The 25105-nt window shown below is 38.7% G+C and overlaps 5 protein-coding genes, 1 non-coding gene and 1 pseudogene across 8 annotated transcripts; 1 reads left to right on the forward strand and 6 right to left on the reverse strand.

Annotated features, from left to right (window-relative positions):
- Nucleotides 1–2710: 2710 nt before the first annotated feature.
- LOC137726933 (uncharacterized) lies at nucleotides 2711–3930 on the reverse strand. The gene is made up of 3 exons (XM_068465889.1): nucleotides 3674–3930; nucleotides 3250–3517; nucleotides 2711–3072 (listed from the first exon to the last, which is right to left on the reverse strand). Exons 1-3 carry the CDS (start codon nucleotides 3816–3818, stop codon nucleotides 2823–2825), a joined length of 663 nt encoding a protein of 220 aa, XP_068321990.1. The 5' UTR covers nucleotides 3819–3930; the 3' UTR covers nucleotides 2711–2822.
- A 1339-nt stretch (nucleotides 3931–5269) lies between these two features.
- On the reverse strand, nucleotides 5270–5341 carry TRNAP-UGG (transfer RNA proline (anticodon UGG)). Its single transcript has one exon. It is a non-coding gene; the product is annotated as a tRNA-Pro (tRNA).
- A 2004-nt stretch (nucleotides 5342–7345) lies between these two features.
- On the forward strand, nucleotides 7346–10501 carry LOC137742039 (high mobility group B protein 9-like). The gene is made up of 6 exons (XM_068481780.1): nucleotides 7346–7512; nucleotides 7685–7763; nucleotides 7878–8046; nucleotides 8266–8364; nucleotides 9530–9909; nucleotides 10238–10501. The coding sequence occupies exons 1-6, from the start codon at nucleotides 7346–7348 to the stop codon at nucleotides 10340–10342; spliced, it is 999 nt and encodes a 332-aa protein (XP_068337881.1). The 3' UTR covers nucleotides 10343–10501.
- An 87-nt stretch (nucleotides 10502–10588) lies between these two features.
- Nucleotides 10589–12022, reverse strand: LOC137710093 (U11/U12 small nuclear ribonucleoprotein 25 kDa protein-like). Its single transcript, XM_068449327.1, has 4 exons — nucleotides 11609–12022; nucleotides 11372–11477; nucleotides 11072–11171; nucleotides 10589–10851 (listed from the first exon to the last, which is right to left on the reverse strand). Exons 1-3 carry the CDS (start codon nucleotides 11832–11834, stop codon nucleotides 11072–11074), a joined length of 432 nt encoding a protein of 143 aa, XP_068305428.1. The 5' UTR covers nucleotides 11835–12022; the 3' UTR covers nucleotides 10589–10851.
- A 429-nt stretch (nucleotides 12023–12451) lies between these two features.
- LOC137725858 (glutathione S-transferase F11-like) lies at nucleotides 12452–13589 on the reverse strand (annotated as a pseudogene).
- A 1395-nt stretch (nucleotides 13590–14984) lies between these two features.
- On the reverse strand, nucleotides 14985–16589 carry LOC137707585 (mediator of RNA polymerase II transcription subunit 30-like). Its single transcript, XM_068446490.1, has 3 exons — nucleotides 16161–16589; nucleotides 15520–15618; nucleotides 14985–15365 (listed from the first exon to the last, which is right to left on the reverse strand). The coding sequence occupies exons 1-3, from the start codon at nucleotides 16545–16547 to the stop codon at nucleotides 15267–15269; spliced, it is 585 nt and encodes a 194-aa protein (XP_068302591.1). The 5' UTR covers nucleotides 16548–16589; the 3' UTR covers nucleotides 14985–15266.
- Nucleotides 16590–17674: 1085 nt separating this feature from the next.
- Nucleotides 17675–23846, reverse strand: LOC137708928 (serine/threonine-protein kinase STY46-like). Of its 3 annotated transcripts, none has more exons than XM_068448089.1 (16): nucleotides 23151–23841; nucleotides 22283–22397; nucleotides 22141–22214; nucleotides 21918–22031; nucleotides 21577–21631; nucleotides 20631–20741; nucleotides 20501–20551; nucleotides 20225–20397; nucleotides 20036–20140; nucleotides 19762–19835; nucleotides 19309–19628; nucleotides 19128–19223; nucleotides 18920–19000; nucleotides 18745–18798; nucleotides 18285–18419; nucleotides 17675–18193 (listed from the first exon to the last, which is right to left on the reverse strand). In XM_068448089.1, the coding sequence occupies exons 1-16, from the start codon at nucleotides 23336–23338 to the stop codon at nucleotides 18104–18106; spliced, it is 1836 nt and encodes a 611-aa protein (XP_068304190.1). In that variant the 5' UTR covers nucleotides 23339–23841; the 3' UTR covers nucleotides 17675–18103. The 3 variants fall into 3 exon arrangements, 2 of the variants coding, with proteins under 2 accessions (XP_068304190.1, XP_068304195.1); XM_068448094.1 differs by having other exon boundaries at nucleotides 17683–18193; nucleotides 19453–19628; nucleotides 23151–23836; XR_011064841.1 differs by lacking the exon at nucleotides 17675–18193 and having other exon boundaries at nucleotides 18395–18419; nucleotides 18745–18842; nucleotides 23151–23846.
- Nucleotides 23847–25105: the final 1259 nt, after the last annotated feature.

A 25105-nucleotide genomic window follows, 5' to 3' on the forward strand; every position in this document is an offset into this window, starting at 1 on the left:
GAGCTATGGTGATTTGCACGTTACCTATTTACTTCACGTGCTTGGCCGGACGACAGGTTTCATATCTTGTCCTTTAGCTATCAGAAGTGGCCTTTTGGGGCCGGTATCTTTGTCCCAGTTTAGTGCTTGTTAGTTAACCAAGACAAAACCTTTTTGTATATTATGTGATATTGTTGACCCTAAAAATTACCAAGCTCGCAGGTCGAGTAATTAATAAGCTAACTGTGTCCTTCAGTTGTGTGCGGGGCGTGCTAACTCGTTGGCCGAGCTCGGTTGGGGAGTAAAATGTGTTGATGTTGCGTTGAGCGCACTGCTAACTTCTTGATCTTGGGACTGCGGCCGAGGAAGGAACACGTCTTGGCCTTCGGGTTCTAGACCCTGAAGACAAGGCTGCTAGTTCTGCGAAGTTCAATATCAGATTCGGCTTTCAATGTGTCGAATGTAGTAACCTGGTAACACCTCACTTCGTCGAAAATGCTGATGAGATGACCTCTACCAACAAGGGCTCGAAAATCCTTGTCGACCGAGACTTGAATAGGTAATCAGTCGATCGAGAAGCAATGTTGTTTATCCAAACTAAAGGTGCTCATTGATTGGCTGATTCTTCGGCTCTAGTGCTATTTATCCAAACTGAAGATATCGCCGGTTGCCTTCACAGTGCTGTTTATCCAAACTGAAGATGTGTCGGCGAGAAAAAGAAAATAAAAATCTCAAGGTTATTGAGAGGTTTCGCGTAGAGCGAAAGTTTGCGCATGGCAGTTTGTGTGTTGAATTGGAGAGACCTTTTTCTGTTGCCACTACCTCTGTATTTATAACGCTACTCTCGCTGATAGTCCATGTCACATCCCGGCCCGGGACGGATCACTTCCCGGGTTCGCTCCACCATCGTAGCACGATATTGTCCGCTTTGGGCTTACCATTCCCTCACGGTTTTGTTTTTGGGAACTCACGAGCAACTTCCCAGTGGGTCACCCATCATGGGATTGCTCTAGCCCTCTTCTCGCTTAACTTCAGAGTTCCTACGGAACCCGAAGCCAGTGAGCTCCCAAAAGGCCTCGTGCTAGGTAGGGATGGGAATATACATTTAAGGATCACTCCCCTGGGCGATGTGGGATGTCACAATCCACCCCCCTTAGGGGCCCGACGTCCTCGTCGGCACACACGCGACCAGGGTTAGGCTCTGATACCAAATTGTCACATCCCGGCCCGGGGCGGATCAGTTCCCGGGCCCGCTCCACCACTGTAGCACGATATTGTCCGCTTTGGGCTTACCATTCCCTCACGGTTTTGTTTTTGGGAACTCACGAGCAACTTCCCAGTGGGTCACCCATCATGGGATTGCTCTAGCCCCCTTCTCGCTCAACTTCGGAGTTCCTACGGAACCCGAAGCCAGTGAGCTCCCAAAAAGCCTCGTGCTAGGTAGGGATGGGAATATACATTTAAGGATCACTCCCCTGGGCGATGTGGGATGTCACAGTCCAAGCCGTAAATTTATGAATCTCGTGATGTGTCACGATTACTAGAAAATAATCTCTTAGTCTTCTGATGTATCACGACTACCAAGGAGTAATCCCTGAGTCTCCTTACGCCACAAGTCTTTAATATTTAAATACATCACATCTGACCAAATAATAATGGCTTTATCCCATTATCACATGATGAATGGTCAAAAAACTACCACGCCATTATCTTCTGCTAATTTGTCCTTCACATCATGTCCATCGGCTGAAGCCTACTCCTTTGTTTACCTATATAATCATCCCAAGCACATCACATCACTATCTCGCAATTTCACCTTCATCTCATGCATAGATTAATTGCATGAAATTAATCCAGTAGTAGATGCATTTAGACTTGTAAACGGGTCGGATTCAATTCGACCCGTTAAGGTAATAGATCATCCGAACCCAACCCGTTAAGCTTAACGGGTCATCCGAATCTGACCCGTTAAGCTAACGGGTCACCCGTTAACAATTATTATTATTATTTTTTTTTGCATAGTTTATTTTTTGTTGTTAAGACTTTACTGAAATTACTAAAACATCCTCAACTAACGGGTGCTAACGGGTTGACCCAAAGTGACCCGTTATTTAACGGGTTCACCTGTTAACCATCCGACCCGACCCGTTAAGCATCCACCTAAATACTAATATTAACGGGTCGGGTCAAGTCAGATCGGGTTAAGGGGTCGGGTTCAAAATGCCAGGTCTAGATGCATTGTCGTATGCCGAATATCTCTAATTAATTTGAATTGTAGGTTAGAGATATTATTTGCATCACGTTTATCTAGTTTAAGAAGAAGCCAAGATAATTCACATTCAAACATAATTATTATGATAAAAATCATAATATTATCCTTTAACATTAACAAAATTATCTTCACTTTTCTATCCGACAATTAGAAGCTATGCTCACTCAACGGCCTTGATTTTACGGGCCGATGATGTAAATTTGGGTCCAAACAGATATATAGGGAGGGCAAAAGCGATTTTGATTTTGTCTGACTGAAAAACTTACGACTTTGGTTGGCTCATTGAATCGTTTTCTGGATACGCACCTGTGTCAAGAAGGGCTTGGTACAATTTTTTAGTAAAAACACTTCTAACAAAAACACATCGGAGAAGAAGGGTTTCCTGCAACCGATTCTAGAGTAGAGAGTCTAATGCGATTATGCAGCGTATAGCGCAGACATTTTAACTGAGGCACTGAGTACGAAACAGAAATCAAACCGGTTCTTTTCAAACTTGAATTTTTTGTACAATTTGAAGTTACTGTGAACAACCTAAAGCAAACTGGTATCCTCCAATATAGGTGCAACCTAGCTAGGCAATACAACGCATGGAGTACATGGACACAGCAGGCGAATCCAGCATGGACGATGTCGTAGAAGACGCCAAAGAGGAAGGCCCGTAGACTCTGGGGTGATCACTCTCTAATCCATAGTCCATCATCGGACGGTACTCCAGCTGCTCATCGTAATCGCACACGAAATCCGGAACTTCCACCTCATTCCTCCGCACCTGAACCCACAGAAACTCCAGCCTTGTCACATACTTTAGCTTCTTGTACAACCTGCAGCTCCACCAATAAAAACCACAAGCCACGCATCACCACTACCATTCACTAACATGCGCCGTGGCCCGTGGGTCAACGTTTGATAAAATTGCTAATTAATATTTGTCGTATTAATTATCATCCTAATTAAATATGCATTGATGTTTTTAAATTAGTTTTACGTACGTAACGTACCCTCCGGTGAAAAGGAGACGACCAAAGGTGGCAAGGAAGAGCTTGGCCTGCAATCCTGGGTGAAGAAAGTAAACGGCTTGGAGGCGATCCTTGATGGCGGTCGGAATTGCCTCGTAGATGGATCTCAGGGTTGAAATTCCGGGAAAGTTATCGCCGCGATTCACATCTGTGTGAACGTACACCACCGTGAAGAAGGCTTTGTCACCTAACTTTGGGAATATTTTCTCCTCCAAGTACTTGTTCACAGCCTCGTTGCTCACGCTTCGAGCTGGTCATGAACATTTAACATAACCATAGTAAATTCAGAGTACCCAATTAGTAAAGTCCTAATTAAGTAACAAATATTTGTCTGAGTTTGGTAGCGTCGGCCTATAACTAAGGAGGGCGCTAAAATAAAAAGGTACGGATTCTAGAGAATAATTACCTGGAAAGAACTTTCCGACGATGCGAAGAACCTTTCGATCATGTTTGTCCCGGCCTTGGATCTTAAAGACTTGAAGTTTCTCAAGGAGGTGTTGCTGGTCCGATATTGAGATTGTTGGTATACAAGGAGGAGAAGAATGGTTCATTTTTACAATTCTGAACTTTCCCGATAGACTCTAGAGAGTGTGAAAAAGTAACCAGAATAATTTCTGGAAACGGAAAACCAAAAGTGTGAAAAAGTAAGAGGGAGGGATAAGGATTGCTTTTGCTTTTGAGTTTTGAGAGGGAAAAGATGATAAAGTGTTGCGGCAAAGTGCAAAGCATGCAGGGTTTCTGTTTGTCTGAATTATATAGTGAGGAGAAGGAGTTGCAGGATTAGGGTACGGATAATGGGGCCCAATCAAACGAGCGTGATGGAAGATGGATGGTAATGATGAGGGAGGGCACTGAGGACAATGAGGAGGGTATATTCTTAAGAATCTTCCGAATGGATATTGAGCCGATCGAGTCTGGCTAACTCTGAATGCATGGTGTAACTCGGTGCAGTTACTTTGCCAAGTTTGCAAAGTGCCAGTGGATGTGGAGTGCTCTCCCATATTTGGTCTCTTGGATCGTAATTCGTATGGATATTGGATTCAATGGATTGTTGATATTTGATCTACTTGTAATCGTCTACGTTCATAGTTGTACTTATGATAAATAGTAAGAACAAATTACAATTCCATTACTTTGAAAAGAAAAAAAAAATTACAATTCCATAACCTTGTATACTTAGAAATGGATTGATCTTACATATGAAATGCTAGATGCTTCCACTTATCAACATTTAGATTTGTGAAATTTACGCGTCCAAGATAAATTAACTTTCAATCTTTGCAATAGGATTAAGGAAACAAATCTCTAAATAAGGGATGTTAACCCAACTAGACCATGCTCTTCAAATCGATATTAGTTGATAGATATGTCCATATAAAACAAGTGTGTATGGTTGAAAAATGAAACAGATAAAGCAAGCCATAATGTTTTGGCAATGAAAGAGATCCACTACTACTCGTTGAATCTCGATTGATCAACAGGCTATAATCTAATGTATATACATTAGGTACCTAGCTAAACGATATATACAACAAGGTGTAGCATGCATCGTTTGAAAGGTCCATGACATCATCTTGACAATGTGGCCGGATGGTTAATCAAGTTTGTTATTTAATTATATGTATATAATAGCTCCCCCTCCCCTTGAACAAAACAAAGGAAAGGGCTGTTGGATGGTTGGAGTTGGATCCATTATCCAATTGGGAGGAATGAGGAACAGAAACAGGACTCATCATTCATTTGGTGGGATAAGAGTCCCACTTCCACCATGCTTGTGTCGTATGGAGCTAGTTTTGGAATTACGCCATGGAGATGGAGCTACGCAGCAAATATTAATATTTAATTAATTATCAAGTAAACGATGATAGAGGTCTCTATCAAATGAATATCTGAAATCCATTCTTCTAATCTATATAAGCGTTTGAAGAAGACATGTGATGTATTGCATCGATAAAAAAAGAGGTTGAGGAAGTTGAAGAATATAGGAAAACATGAAAGGATAGGGGCATTCCGAGAACCGAACTCGGGACCTCTCGCACCCAAAGCGAGAATCATACCACTAGACCAAATGCCCTCATCGATACTTCATTAACTTTTGAAGTTTAATATTCAAGGTATTATAAGTTAGGGAACAAAACAAAACAGAACAAAACATGCTGTGCTAAGCCTTCATCTAATGAGTGCAAGAAGTTGGAGTTGCTTCCAAAATGTTATGAGGCATTTCGAGCACTGGATATTAAGCCATGGATTACTATCGATTATCAGAGACCACAGATGGAACAGTACTAAACTGGGAAAATTGACCAAACTATATGTTTTGGGCTATCGATTTCGGCTCAGTTTTAAGCCCACGAAGGGCAGAAAGGGCAGAAGAAGATGACATGATTGCATCCACCCCCTTACATAGTTGCATTAAGTGGGGAGAGTGGGGGATTTAAATAAAGTTATATAATAAATTGGTATTAAAATTGACATTCATGTGAGTCTAATCTAAGATTTTACATTTATAAGTAAATAATAATACCATTACCCTATAGTACTAAATGACAAAAAATTGGATTTACTTCATCCTTATGACTTTTAAAGGCCATAATTTCCTATTGCATCCCATTATAGGGGAATTTTTTACTTCGTTTCTTTGTAACTATAAATCACTATATGATGCGTACATAAAACTAACTCATTAAAATTTCTTAATTTCAAACATAACAATTATGATATAAAATTGCGGTTTTTTTGGCAAAAAACTTTTAAATACCATAATTACAATTGTATCCCATTATTTAACTTAACTGTAAATCATTACTGGTCTTAAATATAGACATCATCACAACCCAGATTCGCTTTAAGAAATAGAGGACATACAGTTGACCAACCCCAAGAGGTCAACTACTATTCTAAATATAGTAAACGGAGAACCATTGTTCATTAGAAGCGCCCGAGTGCTGGAATTGTTATCATCATTGAAGTCAACATTAGTCAAACAATATTTACCATAGCTCTGGTTAGACTATATGTACTGCGGTGCTGGGGATTGAGCCTTTTGAATTTTAAAACTACCTCATTAAAATCACACAAACTATATTTTAAACATATCACATTATGATTTGTCTACCAGAATAAAATTACTCTTCAAACATTAGGGGGCAAATGTTACTCCCACAGGATTATTAATGATAATTGATAAGTAGTGGAGTGATAAAATGAGACCGATCAGCATAAATGATGAAAAGGGTTTTCGCGCACGGCAATCTTCAACCACCATGCAGTGATGCACATAAACCACCAAACATGAACAACTGGTATTTGCCAATGGATAAATCCGGGCCCCAAACAGCGTATGGACCGGAAATAGTCAAACTTAATCGACGGTCCAGATAACGTGCATGGATAAGCTCCCGATGGGGTTGAACGCACTGGAAACAATCAGAGAAGGGTGGTCAGATATCTACCAGCAGATGTACGCCAAGATTTTGTTTCAGTCAACAGTTTCATAGGCACAACAGAAACCCCTCTCTCTCCCCTTGAGGGTGCATGTCAAACCTCCTCTCTCGGACTTCGCACAAAGACAAGAGAGAGAAGTGAGGTTTCTCGTTCCTCCTCTCTTTCCATCACTCTCTCTCTCTCTCTCTCTCCTCAGTCCTCAGAGAGATATTACACAGAGAGAGCAAGCTAGTTACGTACAGCTGCAGAGATGTCAGTCTTCGAACAACTCAAACATTACCCGGAGGGGAGAGAGAGTAGAGAGAGAGACAGAGAGCAATTAATTAATTAGCGTAAGAGGAGGTTTCGAAATGACAGAAAAAACCAGTTTGGCACAAGCGTTACATTACATCTCACGCGTCCCAATTTGTTTGTTTTTTTTTTTTTAATTTATTGAAAAACAGCTTTGGTCAGAGTATTTACTGTATTGCTTAATTACACCTTAAGCTTCTCCCGGAAATCATCGCGTTCTTTACTCTTCGTACACTCTTCACTCTTTACTTAAAATTGTTCTATCTCATTATTGTTTTCTTAACTTTTACCCTTGTTGGTGGTTTTCCGGCGAGGGTGTGGCGGAGAAGAGGAGGAGGAGGAGATGTCGCCGGTGGCGGGGAGACGGAAGTCGTGGAATGGGGGGTCGCAGCTGCAGGGTGTGCATTATCCAGCACCACTTGCCACTCATGAGGAGGTCTTGAAAAACGCTGTTGTTTTTTGGGACACTCTCCGGCGCTTCCATTTCATGATCAACACCTCCAAGTTTATGTAACCCTACCCTTCTTCTCCTTTTCCTATTTTTTTTTCTTTTTTTAATTTTATGCTCCGCAAAATTAATTTATTCTTGGGGATTTGAGTATGATCAGAAAATTAATTTATATAACGTGGCTTTTTGTCCCATCTTTCTAATATTTGTATCTTTTGCCTTTTTTTCCTCAAGGGTTCCTGTGATCGGAGGGAAGGAGCTAGATTTGCACATATTATATGTGGAGGTAACAAGGAGGGGTGGCTTTGAGAAGGTTTGGCTATCTATTTTATCCAGATTTCATCATTTCACTACGTTGAATTATTATTGTTTTCAATTAAAAAAAAAAAAGATAAAAGAAATTCAAATGTGTTAATTATATATGTAGGTAGTTGCAGAGAAGAAATGGAGGGAAGTGGGAGGTGTTTTCATGTTCTCCCCCACAACAACGAGCGCTTCGTTTGTGCTGAGGAAACACTACTCAACCCTTCTCTACCATTACGAACAGGTTCACTATTTTAGGACACAGGGTCCTTTATCTACCCCAACACCCTCAGGTATTCATTTACTTCTTACTGCCCTGGTTTTTTACCCTCTTTTTTCTACTGATGCAATTGGCTTCTGCTTTTTGTATCTGGACTGCGGATATCATGACCTTTTTGCTCATAAGTGCTTCCTTTTTCCGGTATCTTTTTGCTCTACCGGCTTTTGCCTTTATATTTTTAGTTTTTGTTTCAGCATCTTCCATTTAATTAGTAACCGTTCTGAGTATGCAGAGAAACCAGAACTGGCGCTGGTGGAATATTCCCCCAAAGGCAAAGGGGCCAAAGGGAGCAAACCGATAAATGGTTGTCCGCTTTTGGTCACTGATGAAGGTATATTATAGGGTTCATTTTGTTCGATACAAAATCATATCGGATAAGGTGATTTCAATCACACAACCATTCACCACAAATGTTTGATATGGTTTTTCTGCCCCCCAACATTTTCGTATTTTTCTAATACTCTTGTTTATTTAAAAGGAATATTTAGCAAGCTTTATCATTTTATGTTGACTCCTGTGGTTGGTTCTCTACATGTAGGCAGTCCTTCCTCATTCACTGATTATGTGACGTTATTAATTGTACAAACGTCGGAATTGGATTCTTATTATCATTTAAAAAGTATTTCTAAAAAATTTATTCGATTTAAAGACGGTTTTGGTCACCACATGAATTAAAAAGGTTGACGATTCATCATGAGGATATTACATGTTACCATTAGCTGTCAATATATGGATGACTAAACAATCTCCAAACTGAATAAAGTTTTTAAAGACGACCTTTTAAGAATATTACAAAATCGAATGGAAAGTGTTATTAGCACTTCAAAAATCTCAGTCTACACTCCTCACAAGTGTATTTTTCTTTCCTAATATAGAAAGTTTAGATTGTAGAATAAGATTTTTGGAATCACAAGTTTTTTCCTAATATAGAAAGTTTGGAGTGTATAATGAGATTTTTGAAGTACCAATAACAATTCTCAATCAAATAGTTTCAATTTTAACATTTAGACAATAATATAATGCGACATAATTATAAAGGGAAGAATAAAGCTATACACATAAGAATTTAAGTTTTGTCGTTGTTACGACATTTTTGTTGCTTTTTAATTATTTATTTATTTAAAATTATGTGCATGTAGAAAGCTGAGTGGATTTGAGTTTTATTTTCCAGGGCCTCACTCCTATCTTATGTAACAAATATGCGGCTCCTAGCAATGCAGGCTCCATATAAAATTTTAACTTTTTGGCAGACATTTTGTATGTCACAATATGCATTGATGGATCGATATCACTCCACGCATATGACATGACAGATATGGGAGTGGGACCATTTTAATCCCACGTTTTTGACGAATAATTATGTTATCTCGTATCATTCACAAATGAGGTTTTTGTTTGCAGCATGTAACTAAGATCTAGACCTGTGATCTATCTAATTTGAACTTAATTAAGGTTCATTAGCATAATAACATGTCCATGGTGAATTTTTTTTTCAGGTACTGGAACAATTGATGGGAAATTCGATTGCGGCTATCTCGTAACTGTGAAATTCGGTTCGGAGACTCTCAGTGGAGTACTCTACCACCCTAACCAGCAGACTCTAGCCGGTTCTCCTAATCCAACTCCATCCCCCGAACCTGTCAATGCCATTGTACCCTACACCCCCCAAAGATCTGTGCGTGTTGCGGGTTCGAGGAGGAGGAGGAGATCAAGGAGGAGGACAGATCCCAACTACCCAAAACCCAACCGGAGCGGCTACAATTTCTTCTTTGCTGAAACGCATTTCAAGCTCAAGTCCCTCTACCCAAACAGAGAGAGGGAATTTACCAAGATGATTGGCGAGTCTTGGAACAAACTCCCTGCAGAAGAGAGGCTGGTAACTACAGTCGGATAACCTATATACTTGTAGCACAGTAGCAGGCGTCTGTTATACTATTTCAAAAAAGGGGACAATAGGTCCCGTAGGAACCATGTATTTACCGTATAGGATCCTTGTATTCTGAAGCAAAATGGGAAATTAGTGAAATATATACGAGATCCTTACGGTGAATACATGGTCTATAGGCCCCCTACAATAGTCCTTTCACCAACCCCTTTTTGGTACAGTAAAATGGGATCCCAACTTAGCTGGTCCTATATATACATAGTTGCGTAATTTCCTTCTTTCATATACATAATTATCGCATTCTTCTGTCAATTATCAGGTTTACCAGAACATTGGGTTGCAAGACAAAGAAAGATACAAGAGAGAGTTGAAAGAGTACAAGGAAAGTTTGCAGCTCAGGATTCAGGCTGGCCATGGAAATTAACTAGGTCAATTCCAGTTTGAGTTAGCTTTTCGAATGTTTGTCGAGAGAATATAGTAGTCTGTGGTTTCCAAACAGAGAGTTATTGCAACCATTTTGCTCTGAGAAATTATCTAAATCTCAATCTTTAGTTTCAAACTTTCAATGCACTATGCACTTAGCAACTCCTTCCTTGTTTCGATCTTTTTTATCGTATTTTGTTAAGAGTATAGAGGGTGGTTTTCAGTTTTTGTATGAAATGAAGCTCCATTGATATCTCATTTTATTGCAAAATGCGTTTAATCCATTAGAAACAAGGGGGAAAACAGAATGTTGTGTATTTACAACAATAAAGAACCATAAGCTGCGCATCGCTGTGCTGCAAGAAAGATTAAGCAAAGGAAAAAGCAGATATACCAAGCTAATACTATGAAGCATCAAGAAAGCTTGCTGAGGCCATGAAAGAAGCAGTGTCTCCTCCTCTTCGAATGCTTACAAGAATCCTTGGGAGCAATATAAGGAACAAAAGGCACCTGAGAACATGGATAGCAGAAATTAAATAGACAGGAATGACGTAAAATACCAAGGATGCAACTCCGGGTGAAACTGGAAGACTTTGAACTTAAGAACCCAACATGCAAATCCAGATATAGTTCAACGACCATTGCTATAAGCCTGCCTAAATTAAGTAACAATCTTACAGAATATAGATATACAATTCGAATGGATAGCATTCCAAATAGGAGGGGAAACCTAAGAATGGTTGTGTATGCCAAAATGCTGAACTGGAGCACTGTCATCTAGTAGCTTCTCATTGTCGTATGAGAGGCAAAAATTCCTCCAAACGTGCTTCCTGATTGCAAACACATCAAATCAAAATGTAATTAATCATATCCATCTTTTTGGTTGACAAAGGGGCGTAAAGCCGGAAAGAAGTAAAAACTATATTAAAATGTCACAAGGGCAAGCGACCCAGCTATATCAGCAACCCGCAGACGATGACAAGATAACCATATTCATTTTCAAACACAAACAGAATAATATTGAACTTACCATGAAATGTGGCGGTGACCCATCTTAGATTGCTCCATCTCATTGATTTTCTTCCTGATTGCAAGCTTAAGATCCTTCATCGTAGAAGAATTCATCACTGCCACATCTTCACAGTCAACCCAAATCAAATGCATCAGTTTTTTTCTTTAGTATACATTAATAAATACAGAAAGAAAGAAAAAATGAAAAGTTGGCAGATGAAGTGTTCGAGAAAATGCCGAGGTGAATAGTACCGACCGAAGGAAGTGCCGCCGAGCTTTAGGATGGAGATGCGCATGGCGCTGCCCAATTCGAGGCTGATGAGAGTGTCGACATCGGATAAGGTTGGTTTTTTGGGAACGTCGGAAAGTATAGGATCGCTGACAAGGGCAGCAAGCGTCGACTGCAACCTGGCTTTCTTTATGTTGCCTTCCTTGTATCCTTCCACGCTTATCTCCCCCTTCCCCTTCGCATCTGACTCCATCGGCGATTGGTCTCTCGGAAAATCAGCAGAGGAGAAAGAAAAGAAGCCACTGCCGACGGATTTTCGCGGGATCTTTCTTTTTCGGTTTTCTTTGCTAGGTGCATTCAAGCCACGTGGGGAGGAGGGTGTTTCATTTCCACTTGCACCAGAATACTTACCCTAATTAGGAGTAAATTAAGTACTTAAGATCGAGTGAAGTCTGACGACCATATGCCTTTTATGCCACCTGGTATTTATTGTCCATGTATTTGAGTTAGGAAGCGTTCGAAAATAATAAGACTTGTCCACGTTGAAAAGTTAAAAACCTCGCATAAGCTTATAAAAAAATTGAATTACTCTCTATTGTTAATTGCCAACTGACATTTGTGTTAAGCCTTTACTTACTTTAAAGAATTAGAATAGATTAGTTCATTGATGAAGTCCAACAGCAACATGTACTTTACATCATTTAAAACGGTGTACTTGGTTTAAGTTCTTCTCTTTGTAAATTAGAGTAATTTAGAACATTTTATTAAAGAAATAAATTCACAAATTTAGCAAGACAATTAGAAAATTGATTTGTGAAGGTAAACGATTGACAAATTTAACAAGAAATCGTTGCATATCCAGCTGTAGTGAGAACCTTATAGAATTTATTTAGAAAAACCATTATACATAATACAACTAATCAAGACATGCAAAAGAATTCTGCCAAACATGATTTCATAAGGCAAAACCAGAGAGTGCAAACTCTTTTACCAAAACAGTCTCCAAACTCATCAAAACCTAACAACAAGGTTTCTGGTTGAAGAACACCAACACTTAATTTATTCAAAGTCTGCGATTAAGTGAACTAACTGCAATGCTGATCAACTTTAATTAGGTGGGCTTTTGCATCTCAACCACCTTCTGCCACGACTCCCGTCTCGATATTTCAGACCACCACCTTCCCACATTCTCTCTCGAAGTAATCAGCTCTCCCCTGTCCGCGGCATTCATCAGGTACTGCGTGTTGGGCAAGTGAGAGAGATCAGCCAGCGAGAATTCATCTCCCGCCAAGAACCGGCTCTCACCCAGCCTCTTTTCGTACACATCCAGCACCTTGGCAAGCTTCTCTTCATTCTGCCTTATCACTCCCTCGTCTTGCTTCAGCTTGCATTCGCCTTCATCCTCGGCGCGAATGCAAGCTGAAACACCAGCGTTGAGCTCGGAGGGCTGAAGCTCTGCCCTTCAGCCTCCAGCCACTGATCTATTGACGCTTTTGCCAATGGATTCATTCCGTACAAACCCTTGTTTCCCTGATCTGCATACTTGTCACATATGTACCGGCATATGGCTCTGGATTCTAAATGGAAATTGTATTAAAATTTATATATTAAAATGCAAGCTCCCAATGAAATTATCCATAATTAGGAATGCGCTACCGAATTAGTAAAACAATGAAATTAGGATATATACCGAAGAGGGAGATATGTTCGTCTTCGAAAGCGGGTACTTGTCCAAATGGCTTAAACGTGAGTCTGTGAGTTAGAGAATATATAATACATACATATTATATATTATACATGCGCTATATTATGTAGGAAACGATACCTGAATCTTGAGATAGTCGGGCTTCTTGTGCTCGCCTTTGGCCATGTTCACGGAAATGAGCTGATAGTCCACCCCTTTCTCAAGGAGACAGGCCAATACTCTTGACACCGCCGTCGACAACGGTGGTCCGTACACCTTCACCCGAGTCGCCATTTGATTTGCACTTAGGCTTTGAGATTGGATGGGTTTCTAGTTGACTTCGTGTCCTGTTTTACACCATACTAAAATGGTGGGAATTGGATCCCATCCAGATCTTGGGATCCTCATATCTTAGCCCTTAATCGTTTATCGTGCAGTTAGAAATTATTTGATTTTTTTATTTAAAATTAAACACAAATAGTATTTGATAAAAATTGACTGTATGATGTACGGTTAAATCCACGTAAGATGCTCTTCCAAAATGGTGGGTTTGATGGGGCCCACCACCTAACTTAACTAACAAAAGAAGCCCTTTAAACTTACAAAGATAAAGCCTACGAGTATTTTTATGAGTAAGGGTAGGAAACTAAATTTGTAAGTTCAATTTTGTAACCTAAATGATATAAAAGTTAATTATTAGATTATTATTTAAGTATTAATTAACTTGTTAATTTTTTATTAGTGACACATCATTTAGTTTGCAAATTTAGTCTACTTTCACCTTTTTTTTAAGGCTTAATGGATTAAAAGTCGTAGCAGTGACATGATAGTTAGAAGATAGTTTTTGTAATACAAAAATTGGGTTTTAAAATTATTTGGTAAAGTCTGTTGGGATAAGTTCTGTCAACTCTATTTATTGTTAGCACGTGAGCCTTACATGTGAGGCTAAAAAGATAAAATTACTCTCAAATGTGCGACGCACATGCTAATAATTAACGGAGAGAAAAAAAAAATGCTCGCTAAAGCTTTTTGGTGACAACTTTTAAATGATTTGTCTTCGTTGAAGAGGCTCTTCATATCTTCAATCGAATAGCTGCTGGACCAAGTTAATCGACACAATCTACCCCTCAGTCAACTGAGTTATGAACGAAGTAGCTCCTTGGTAATGGCTTAATCTATAGATAGAAAGCCCTATGATGGGAAATAAGTGTATCCTTCTTCTGCTCTTTCAGTGAATGAATGAGTCCTCAGTGTATGAACGACAATAAATTAGCTGCCTTTAGGAGTTAGGAAGCTCGTTTTTGGTTCATGTTTATTTTGTTTGGGAGGAAAACGTGGAATAAGAAATAGGAGCAACTGAAATGCTTATTTGGGTAAGACTTTGAAAGGAAAAAAAAAAAAAAAGTAAAATTATTTTATGTTTAATTTACTATATTGCCCATAACTTTAACTTTATTTATTTTTTGTTTGTTTTGTAAACAGGGTTAATTTGGTCATTTAACTTCTTTCAATTATCAAAGAGAATTTGGTTTATAAGTAGCTTTAGAATTTTACAAAGTAAACAATTTTAAAGGCCTTTTTGAGCTTAAAGAAAATAAGGAAACGAGAATAGATGAATTGGGTTAATGTAACAGGGCTCGGCCCAGTAACCCTAATCACCCTAGCATTAAAAAGAGCTTTGTTCTCCTAAAGAACAAATAAGCATCAAAAGACAGTAAAGAACGAATAAGATTTAGTTAAATCTCAACCGCTCACCCATAAAAATGATGCACAGCAGTGAATCATGCACATAAACAATTTCACCCAGCACCAACAGGACGAGAAACGAAGACTTGGAAAACTGATGTTTCTCCATACATCTTTCAAATCAGACATTGAAACATAATAAACCCCTCGCTGAACTGATTGGAAAACGTACACAATCAAAGGATATTAAGGTTTCACTGATTGTGCAAACTTAATACAAAAGCAGCATCACCTGCAGGAAGATTGTTTCTGAAATCAGACGGAACAAGGACTTTGCCACGTTGATATGTCAGTGATAAGATCCCGTAGTTGATCTATAAGAAATTTGATGTACACATTCTTGTTCGTAAGCTCCTACAAAGAAAAACAATGTCAGTACAAACTTTTACAGAAATATTGGAGCAAGAAATGTAGCGCCCTTCAAAGATTAAAAATTCCAAACAAAGTTCAACCCCTCCACTAGCGAATCTATTTCGAGACATGGTAGATGAGAAATCATCAAGCTTACCTTTCTCAAATTGGAGGCTCGCTCATCCAACTTGTCAATTTCAGCTTGATCTGCCGTTGATTCTGCACCGACAGCAGTTGAACTGGTTTTGGATGTTGCCTATTTTAAAATTTACAACTGTACGTTAGCTAACTATAAGGTTCACAAACTATGACATCTCAATGTGAAATAAAATCATTCCAATTAGATGCATACACACACATAAACTCAAGACAAACAACTATTCACGATCACAATATACCTAAAGTATTGACTCTTATAACATTCCAAGTTTTGCACTGAAGCATTTGCTGCATTTCACGCAGTTTGGGATTACGGGTAAACGGAGCAAACATTTCGTTCAATTCAGTGGTTAAAGCTCGTCACTTTCATACACAAAATCAACAGAAATCTCTACTCATCCAGTTCAACACAGTGGTTCAATCAATCAAGAACTTAATTTATTTCTTGATTTTTGTAAATAAAAAACACTGCACTGGATCCTCCATCACACAAATAACACTTGAAGAAATCACACTTTACAGAATCATTGGCATTGGTTAAATATGAATACATAAACGTGATTATGCAGGCAATTTCACTATTTAATTTGACAAGTATGGAAAATTAACCAAATTAAAGCAAAGGGTGTCTGAAATCACCTTCTGAGAGTTGGGAATTGCAGCGAGAACGGCACGAAGCAAGCCCACAGAGTTCTTATACCGAAATCGAGCCTCCTCAAGAGCTCCTCCGGTGCCAGGACCACCAGCGCCAACTAAGTCTCCATGCTGATGGGAAGAAGTGTTTTCAGAAGAAGAAGAATCGCCGTTATTGACGCCGTTTGAGTGGAAAGAAGGGCCACTTGCAGTGTTAGAGGAGGCGGTGCCGGTGGTGGACCACAAGGTGGGGTTGCAGAGCTCGTCGTTCATGGAGGAAAGGATCTGGAAAGCTGCCTCGATAGTTTCTTCCAAATGCTTCTGGCCTTCCATTGCTAGCTTTTGCGTCGTCTTAGGGCTTGCTGTTAATTCATTCGCATCCTTCTCATCCATTCTTTTCGACTCTGTTGTCTGTTGTCTGTTGACGAATGATTGAGAAGGATTCTGAGACGACAGAGAGACAGAGGGCGACGATGGAGAGGTGAAAAGTGTTTTGGCAGATGGGCCAAAAGCCCAATAAAACAGGAGTTTTTTAGGTGTTAAGTTGTGGATCTTATGTTACTGGGTCTTTGTACTGTTTGTTTATTTTTTCAAATATTGTTCGGGGACGTTCGACCGAACTATCACTATTTTTCGGCAGTAACCTACCGAAAGAAATTAAATAGATGATGTTAAAGCTACATTAGTCTGAAACTACAACCATCTTTTGTTATTTCTCATCAATGATGTGTTCCAAAGAACCCTCATCCGTCATTCCCGTGCTGCAGGGCTTAGTTTGAAAGTGGCGATGGCGTACATGAAGTTTATTAACTTGCTGGCGTCGGAGCAAGGTTGTCCAATTTGAAGGAAGCTTGTCGGAGGTTAAACTTGGCATGCCTCGGACGTTGACATCAAGAGGCAGCAACCGGTACTCAATATCGAGCTCTCTGAACACTTTGAGTAACACTTCGTCCTTCCCTCGTTGCCATTTGATAGTCCTCTTCTTCTTGTTGATACGATTGCTGCTGCTGCTCTAGTAGTTGTAGTTGAAGATTTTCTTTTCAAACTTCCAATTAAGGAACTGCAGTGCAATAAAAGTTAGAATATTTGCCGCTTATTATGTTTCCTATTGCCAAGTCAAAACCCTACTTTCGAATTCTCAAGTACTTTAAGTTTTTTTATTTTTTTGGAGTACATCGCTATTTTTACACTAGTAGAAGGGAGAGTTTGGCTAAGCTACACAATAAGCAGCCTAATTAAGTATCGAATTCGCCATCCACGAGATTCAAACCTAAGACCTCTAACTTCTAAGTGAAAATGAATACCACCAAACCATAGTAGTGAGTGGCCACAAGTTGAAAAGTATGTATTGCTATGTTATGATTGGTTTCTATTGCAGTTTTGTTTTTAATTTAGTTTTGATTTTGAATTTATGGAATCACTTTGTTGGTTCTAATTTGGTTTCTGATGCAATTTTGTTTCTATTTACTTTTGGATGGGTTTTTATTTACGGTTTGTGTGTTGCAATTTTGTTTCAATTTACTTTTGATTTCCTCGGTAAAATCGTTGCGCAATTTTGAATTTTTGTTGGATAAGGATACGGGGAAATTAGGTTGGTGGCTTCTTGGTTGTGAAAAAGAAGGATTTTAGTTGGGATGGTGAGATATTACATATTAGGTTGGTGTTTTGAACGAATTTTCGTTGATTGGGTAATCTAATTTGATTCATTCAAATCCAAACCAGGAGACATGAATTCAAACTTGAATCTAGTAGATGAGACACATTCTTTTGCCCGCTTGACTACACTTGTCCAGTTTTCCAACGGAGCATATACATATATATATATATATTGGAGGGAAAGAAATGACTTGTGAAGAGCTCATTTACACACGTATTAGAAACAAAATCCTCTCGCAAGTCCTTGGTACGATCAGCCGCGTCACATCACTCGTCTGCCTAAGAATTTCTCCTCATTTGGCACTACCATCACCGCCTTGCTTGAAAGTAGGAACTACTTTAGCTGATTTTCCCTTTCGTCTATCCTCACTTCCCTTTGCAACCTGTAGTGTGCCAAGATATATTAGAATTGCTCATTAGGAATGGAAAGGATAAGGAAGCATAAAGACGAGTGTTGGATCTTTTTCCCCGTACCTTCCTGGCCAAGTGCTGCAACGTATTTACAATTTCTGAGAATTCCGGTCTCAATGATGGGTCTTGCTGCCAGCATCTCTCCATCAGTTCCATCAGCACTGGATTCGTGTGCCTCGGAATTGTAGGCCTCAGACCCTGTGTAATTCACGCACCAAGAATACTCAATTAAATGGACTTCTTTTTTAGTTTTGAGCTTATTCATTATCAAAACAAAAGCTATGCCAGCCCAGCTCGCCGGCTAGGAATTAATAAATCAGTCGGATCAGTAGAAGATACCCTATTTTACGCAGCTATAATTCCTGGCACAACTTTTACAAGGCTACCAGCTACTAAATAGAACAACTTCTCATCAGGAAAAGGAAACTTATTTCCACTCATTGGGGACTTAAATCAATCCATTCCAAACAAGAAAGACATAGATAAAAGAAAGGCTTAATTGTGGAAAAAGTAAAAGTAGTACCTTCTGGACTACGCCAACTGCTGCTTGTAACGGAGTTAAGTTCTCGTAGGGAAGCTGACATTTCAGTCACAAAACACAGAGAGAGGATGGTGTGAAGTCTGTGCAACCATGAACTAGTTTAAAGATAAACAAAAGCATTAACTGGAATAGTTTTTCATGGTATAAAAGAGATTACCTTCCCTGTAAGCAGCTCCCAGAGAACAACCCCAAAGCTAAAAACATCAGCTGTATGATTGTATGGCCTATGTTCTATAACCTTCCGTAATCAACAGAAAGCAATCATGTGTCAGACACTAGTGTGATATCCATATGCTTAATTCCAATGAAGCAAATAAATGGTTTAATACTTAACAACAAAGGATAAATATCTAGGGAAAACAGACCTCGGGAGCCATCCAACGGTAAGTGCCAGTTTCTGCAGTCATACCACCAGACTGTGCCTGTACTCTAGCGATGCCGAAATCAGCTACTTTCACTACCTGTCAACAATAATTTCAAACTTTAAGAAAATCAAATTAATTAAATTTGATCACCATGTTAAATCTACACACACTTTAGAATAACCTGATAAGCTCCTGTCAAGAAAGAGATGTAACAGGACAAGAACGCACGCGTCCTGCCCATGCCTCCTTTTAGTTTTGAGAAAAGTATGATAAATAAAAGTACATATAAATGCAACATATTTAAGAGACACAAAGAATCTATTACTCCAGTTCCGTCCATCAAAAGATTAGCAGCTTTCAAGTCCCTATGGATTATATTGTTTTGGTGCAAGTAGTTCATTCCCCTGGAAACATCAATTGCGACTCTGAGCAAGGACAGAAGTGATAAAACACCCCTTTGCTTATGCAGAAAGTCATACATACTTCCACCAGACAGAAATTCTGAGAACGAAAAAGAAATATAAAAGGGCATAACTCAAATTGAACAGAAAACCATGTGTGGGCATAAACAAATATAAATACATAAATTACAAAAGCATGGTACTCAATGTGCACATAATTCATCCAAAATTACCAGTAACGATGCAAAGCTTAGGAGGTTTAGTGCATGCCCCAATAAATCGAACGACGTTCTTGTGCTGAACTTTTCTGCCAAGACAATACAATTTTGAGAAGTGCAAGATTAAATGCATGAAACACGATTTTGAGAGTGGCCTTTCTCCCTCTTGAGCATTTACCTTATTAATGAAAGCATTAAGATGCACAATGAGAGTGCTTAAAAAACAACAACAAAGAAAATACAAGGGAACTCAGAGCGTGGAGTAAGGATGTGCTGTGACATGACCGACCTCATAATATAGACTTCTTGAGTAAACTCCTTCATAGTTTCATTCAGGCGCTCAGTGCTAAGAACTTTAATAGCCACATCTTGACCACAGTAACTACCTTGATACCTGTGTCAATTAACCTAGCTATTTAACAAGTACCCATTTACCAATTAAACATGACCTAGTATGTTTAGTGTTGACAGAACTTACAAATCACCAATCGATCCAGATGCAATTTTCTTCTCATATCTCAACATGCTTGCATCAATTTCCCAGACATCCTTTTCCTCATTGAGTGTGCTTACATGATCATTTATAAACTTCATTGCAGTCTCTTGATCCGGGGCAGGAGAAATGATGTTACAGTCCAATGAAGGATTCTTCTGCAATACAAATATCATGCTTAATCGACAATAATTAGAGAATGAAAATTGTTATCAGTAATCGGAATCTATAAAAAAGTTAAGTTCGCACTAAAGGACCTACCTCATTCCATGGTATTTGTTTTGCCAGTGCATGCCTAAGCCTCTCAGTTTCCTACAAATTTACATTAAACATGTATGTCAAGCAGTTTATCATTGTTTTATAGCAGAATATGAACACGGCAAGCCAATACCTCACATGGCCAACCATCAACAACAAAGACATCCAAAGAGTAGCCATCTGTTGTGGAATACGCATGTGCTTCTTGAATGTTCAGTCCAATGTCAGATAATAAGGATGTCAACTGATGCAAAACATAAAATTTTGAACAGTGAATTAGAAACATTGTTTGAATACACAAACTATCATTTTTCTATAAGGAACAACCACAAAAATATTACAGAAAATATTTCCAAACAGAATTAACTGAAATGTTCTACACATAAACATCAATTTTGTCAATTTTATCTGCAAAAATATAAAGACGAGATTCCCTTGGGACAATTTACGGCACAAGATATGGCAGGACAAATAAAATACAGTATAGATCAACCTTGACTTTGATAGTGAATTCTACTGATAACGATTTACTTGAATCTCAACAAATCACCCACCATGACTGACTAAACAGGCTACCTCTTATTGATAACCTGAGTGGGTTTAACACAGAGTGCCAAGGGATTCGAGATAGTCACAAGCCTTCCAGACCCTCTGAAAAGGTCAAGAATCAGAGTGAGCATTAGGGTGACGATACGCTTTGAGGAAGTAATCTTTAAGCATAACAACATTGGGTGGAGGGAGGGGACCAGGGCCCACTAGAATTTCCTAAAACAAGTGCATGCCATCCTCACTATTTGTCGGAATTTCAAATATGAAGTTAAAGAATATCAAATATGAAGTTAAACAATAAACACCTTATATATGTCAGAAGATTCGGAACTGTAAGTGAATCACGTCACATACTATGCAGAACGTATCTTGAAAGCGATTATAAAAATCCTAAGAAATGCTTAACATGTTAACAATACATCATCGAGAAATATCAACAAAGATGATGTAAATTGAATACCGCAATATATTGATTGACATTGCAGAACAGCAATTTTAAGGATATATTAAAAGGGCGACAACAAATCTACCTCACTGAGGAGTTTGGGCTTGTCATTCGTGGAAATAGTAATTTCATGCATCGACCTGTAAATTTGAAGTATAGCAAAGTTAATCAGATAAGAACAATGTAAAACTATAGCAATCATTTATCTGCTGTAATTCCTTCCTGTCAAAGATCTTCTCATAGACAATGAAATCATAGGAGACATTCCTAGATACATATAGAAATGATAGCTATAGAAGGCAGTGCGGATAATGTAAGTCGGGAACAGATAACATTGTACTGCAAAATGGAGAAGTATCTTCTTTCGTGTACACCATCGTGTGAAAATGATGACAATCATAAAGAACGTATTTCAGACCTACATACCTTGTAAAAAGTTGACTGGCATACACAGAGTTATCACCCTGGTCAACGTGTAACTGCTCAGCTTCAAGAGCAAGTTGAAGATCAGGTGACAAACCAAAAGCTGGCGGTGGATGACTGAAAGCATAAGATATGGAAAGAACGTGTCATATGAGAGATTAAAGATCAATGTATTCAAATTTCAATAGAGAAAGCCAACTCCGAATAAATATTCATATAACCGTGCCTCTCATTGCTGGCAGCAGCAGAACATTGAGCATTCGCTTTCCTCGATGAATTTGAGCCGGAAGCAGAACGAACCTGCATAAAAAATTGGCTAAGCAAACAACTTCCAATGCCAATAATTCCGAGTCCAAGACGAACTTTACCTGCACAAGACGAACTTGGACTGCAGGTCTAGTGGCCGGGTCATGCGCCATATGCAGTAATCTCTTATGCATCAGAACATCTTGTGCCCTCTCCACATTCACATCCAACGCATATCTTCAACAAAAAAATCACATCAAAAATGCAATCGTGCAAGCAAACGTTCCGACCGAAGCTTACAAAAATTAATATACTAGCACTCATACGTATACCAACAAAAATTAATTCATTACGTAAGACAACAAAATTTGTGAAATGGGGCCGACTGAAAAAGAAAAAAACATTTATATTATTTTCTCAAATTTTGACACCAACAAAATACTCGAACGGACACGTATATGTATTTGAGTCGGCGGGTCATATGTTTTCTTTCTTTTTTTTTTTTTTCTTTTTTTTTTTTTTTTTTTTTTTTAAGGCAGGTGGGAGGGTGATGAATTTATAATATATACACAGCCAAATAATAAAAGTCTAAAAAAATTAAATTTAAAAAAAAAAAAGTATCTTCCACAACTTTTTGACTTAAAAAGCTTTAAGCCTTGCCCTTCTTTCTTCCAACCAAAAAAGTAAAAAAAGCTTTGGTTTTCTCAGCAATCAAATTATGGCCACTTTAAATCCTTCCCTATTCAGCATCAACCGCACAATTTCAACGAAACGTGACGAATTTACACTCAAAATTCAAGGATTTATTAAATTTAATCAGTCACGCGACAGTGACATCTTTTTTAATCCATCTATTTTTCCAAACAGAACCAAAAAAGAATCATCAAAGATTCTGATCAAACCAGAATCAACAAGGAATATGCAGTTCCACCGATTACAATTTAGAGAGAGAGAGAGAGCGCGCGCGCGCGCTAGGTTTCCGAAGGTTACCTAGTGGGGAGGCGACTGAAATGGGCCCACAGTTCATCTTCGAAACCAGGAACCTTGGCCTCTCCGACATCGGAGTCCTGGAGCCGACCAAGAACTTCATTGTAAATGCACACTTGCAGCTTCTGCTTTCGGGTCGGAGCGGGCGAAAAGTCAGCGGGCCTGTTACAGAAACTCTCCGTGTCTTCCATGATTATTCTTCGCGATCACCATCCACGGCCGCACCTACCTGAAGTCCCTCTAAACTCCAAACGCAGCGTTCCGAGTCCGCGTAAGCAAAAGCCCCTCGGTCGGTCCCTCCCTCTGCCTCCTGGACCTGGTTAGTGCTAGTTGTACAGGAACAAAACGACAGCGGATTTTCTAGTGTCTTTGCTTGTACGGAAAGAAACAGGAATGGCTACCGATTTTGAGCCCGTGGTTTAATTTGGTTTCGGTTTGTGTGTGTGTGTGTGTCTGCCCCTTTGGTAGTCGGAATTTTTAAGAAGAAGGTTAATTAATAGTCCATAGAAGCGCAATGCGCACCCCCTGCGAAGTTCGTGTCAATTGATGTTGACGTGGATTCTTCACAATTGCCTTATTCTTCTCTTTGCTTTGCTTATATCATCCACCACTCACCGAAACACCGCCTGCTCTTATCGTTATTGGATTCATCCTCCATTAAAATACTACTTAACGATAATCCTTCATCAATTAAGATTATATTTATTTTCTATTGGATTAGGACCTTTACAAGTTGGCTTCATTCGTTGATACCATCACCACGGGGCCCCGCCTCCACTCAAAGCCAATCAGCTTTGCCGGAGTGTCTCATTTCCACGCAACCTTACGCGTTTGGTAAAATATACGTCTTTGTTTATTGGTCTGTCAACTTCAAATTTTTTTTCTTTTTAATTGGTGGAGGTTTATCTAAGCATACCTATTTCAACTCCGCTGTATAAGAAAAGGATTTTAATAAAAATGATATATTGTCCTCGTCATGTTTGAGCTACGAGTTATGTAAAATAAATCTTATATAAGATTATGTATTAGTGGTTAGAGACTCCATGGTGACAATAAATTGAGTAATGCTATTTTTACCATAATTTTATATCATATTTCTTTACCATCTTAAGTGGCAAATGAGTTGGACAAGTTACATAATTTAATTTCAATCTTTTTAAATAATGATTGTGGTATACTATGAGTCTCATTCTTCTATCTAAGATTATTTAAGTGTTTTAATTAATAAAAAGATTGAAATTAAATGATGTAGCTTGTCCAACTAATCTACCACCTAAAATGGTTAAGAAATGTGGTATAAAATATGGTAAAAATAGCATTACTTTAATAAATTTGCATAATGAAAGTAATCGACAAACGCTAAGACATTTCTTTGTTATTCTTTGGGCTTCTTCCCAAAAAAAAAAAAAAAAAAAAAAAAAAAAAGAGCAGACCCTATTGAAGACGAGAGTGAGGTTTCATATAAACTTTTGTTTTAATCTATCACTTAGGTTTTATGAACTCTGATCAAATCGCATAAGTTCGTTACTAAATTGTCTGTGCTTAGAATCCTCTACGATGCATACCATAGTTCTCCTGAATTTACTACTTATTTGCAGGAGATATTTATTTTATTTGGATGCAAGTAACAATTTTCATCAGCATACGTGCAACGGTGCTAATTACTCCTTACATCCTTTGCAATTTTCATAGGCATTCATGCAAGTCAATTGTGGTATAGTGGGTGCTATTTCATGAAGAAACCAAAGCTTTACTATTTTATTGGATAAAAAAGATGATTGATTAATCTAATCTAAGATTCTAAATAGTAAATAGTGGTATGAAACGTGCAGCATGGTTGTGGATGAGAGTATCGGGCCCACGTGTCTGACACTGGCAAACATGGTATTAACACTTGGGCACTTGGCAGACACGCACCAGGCTCCAACGAACTACTACTACTGCTACCACTTATCCAA

This window comes from Pyrus communis, chromosome 1 (assembly GCF_963583255.1).
Source record: "Pyrus communis chromosome 1, drPyrComm1.1, whole genome shotgun sequence".
NCBI classification, from domain to species: domain Eukaryota; kingdom Viridiplantae; phylum Streptophyta; class Magnoliopsida; order Rosales; family Rosaceae; genus Pyrus; species Pyrus communis.

Bases quoted from the DNA above. Each gene is read 5' to 3' on its own strand.
- LOC137726933 (XM_068465889.1), bottom strand. From the start codon at position 3,818: ATGAACCATTCTTCTCCTCCTTGTATACCAACAATCTCAATATCGGAC. The intron at 3,518-3,673 runs GTAATTATTCTC...GTTCATGACCAG, and splicing joins CGTCGGAAAGTTCTTTCCAG to CTCGAAGCGTGAGCAACGAG. The intron at 3,073-3,249 runs GTACGTTACGTA...GTGGAGCTGCAG, and splicing joins CGTCTCCTTTTCACCGGAGG to GTTGTACAAGAAGCTAAAGT.
- LOC137742039 (XM_068481780.1), top strand. From the start codon at position 7,346: ATGTCGCCGGTGGCGGGGAGACGGAAGTCGTGGAATGGGGGGTCGCAG. The intron at 7,513-7,684 runs GTAACCCTACCC...TTTTTCCTCAAG, and splicing joins ATCAACACCTCCAAGTTTAT to GGTTCCTGTGATCGGAGGGA. The intron at 9,910-10,237 runs GTAACTACAGTC...GTCAATTATCAG, and splicing joins TCCCTGCAGAAGAGAGGCTG to GTTTACCAGAACATTGGGTT.
- LOC137710093 (XM_068449327.1), bottom strand. From the start codon at position 11,834: ATGGAGTCAGATGCGAAGGGGAAGGGGGAGATAAGCGTGGAAGGATAC. The intron at 11,478-11,608 runs GTCGGTACTATT...TTGACTGTGAAG, and splicing joins GCTCGGCGGCACTTCCTTCG to ATGTGGCAGTGATGAATTCT. The intron at 11,172-11,371 runs GTAAGTTCAATA...GTTTGCAATCAG, and splicing joins GGTCACCGCCACATTTCATG to GAAGCACGTTTGGAGGAATT.
- LOC137707585 (XM_068446490.1), bottom strand. From the start codon at position 16,547: ATGGATGAGAAGGATGCGAATGAATTAACAGCAAGCCCTAAGACGACG. The intron at 15,619-16,160 runs GTGATTTCAGAC...ATTTTAAAATAG, and splicing joins CAATTCCCAACTCTCAGAAG to GCAACATCCAAAACCAGTTC. The intron at 15,366-15,519 runs GTAAGCTTGATG...TTTTCTTTGTAG, and splicing joins GAGCCTCCAATTTGAGAAAG to GAGCTTACGAACAAGAATGT.
- LOC137708928 (XM_068448089.1), bottom strand. From the start codon at position 23,338: ATGGAAGACACGGAGAGTTTCTGTAACAGGCCCGCTGACTTTTCGCCC. The intron at 22,398-23,150 runs GTAACCTTCGGA...TTTTTGTTGAAG, and splicing joins TTCAGTCGCCTCCCCACTAG to ATATGCGTTGGATGTGAATG. The intron at 19,836-20,035 runs GTCGGTCATGTC...TTGTCTTGGCAG, and splicing joins CAAGAAGTCTATATTATGAG to AAAAGTTCAGCACAAGAACG.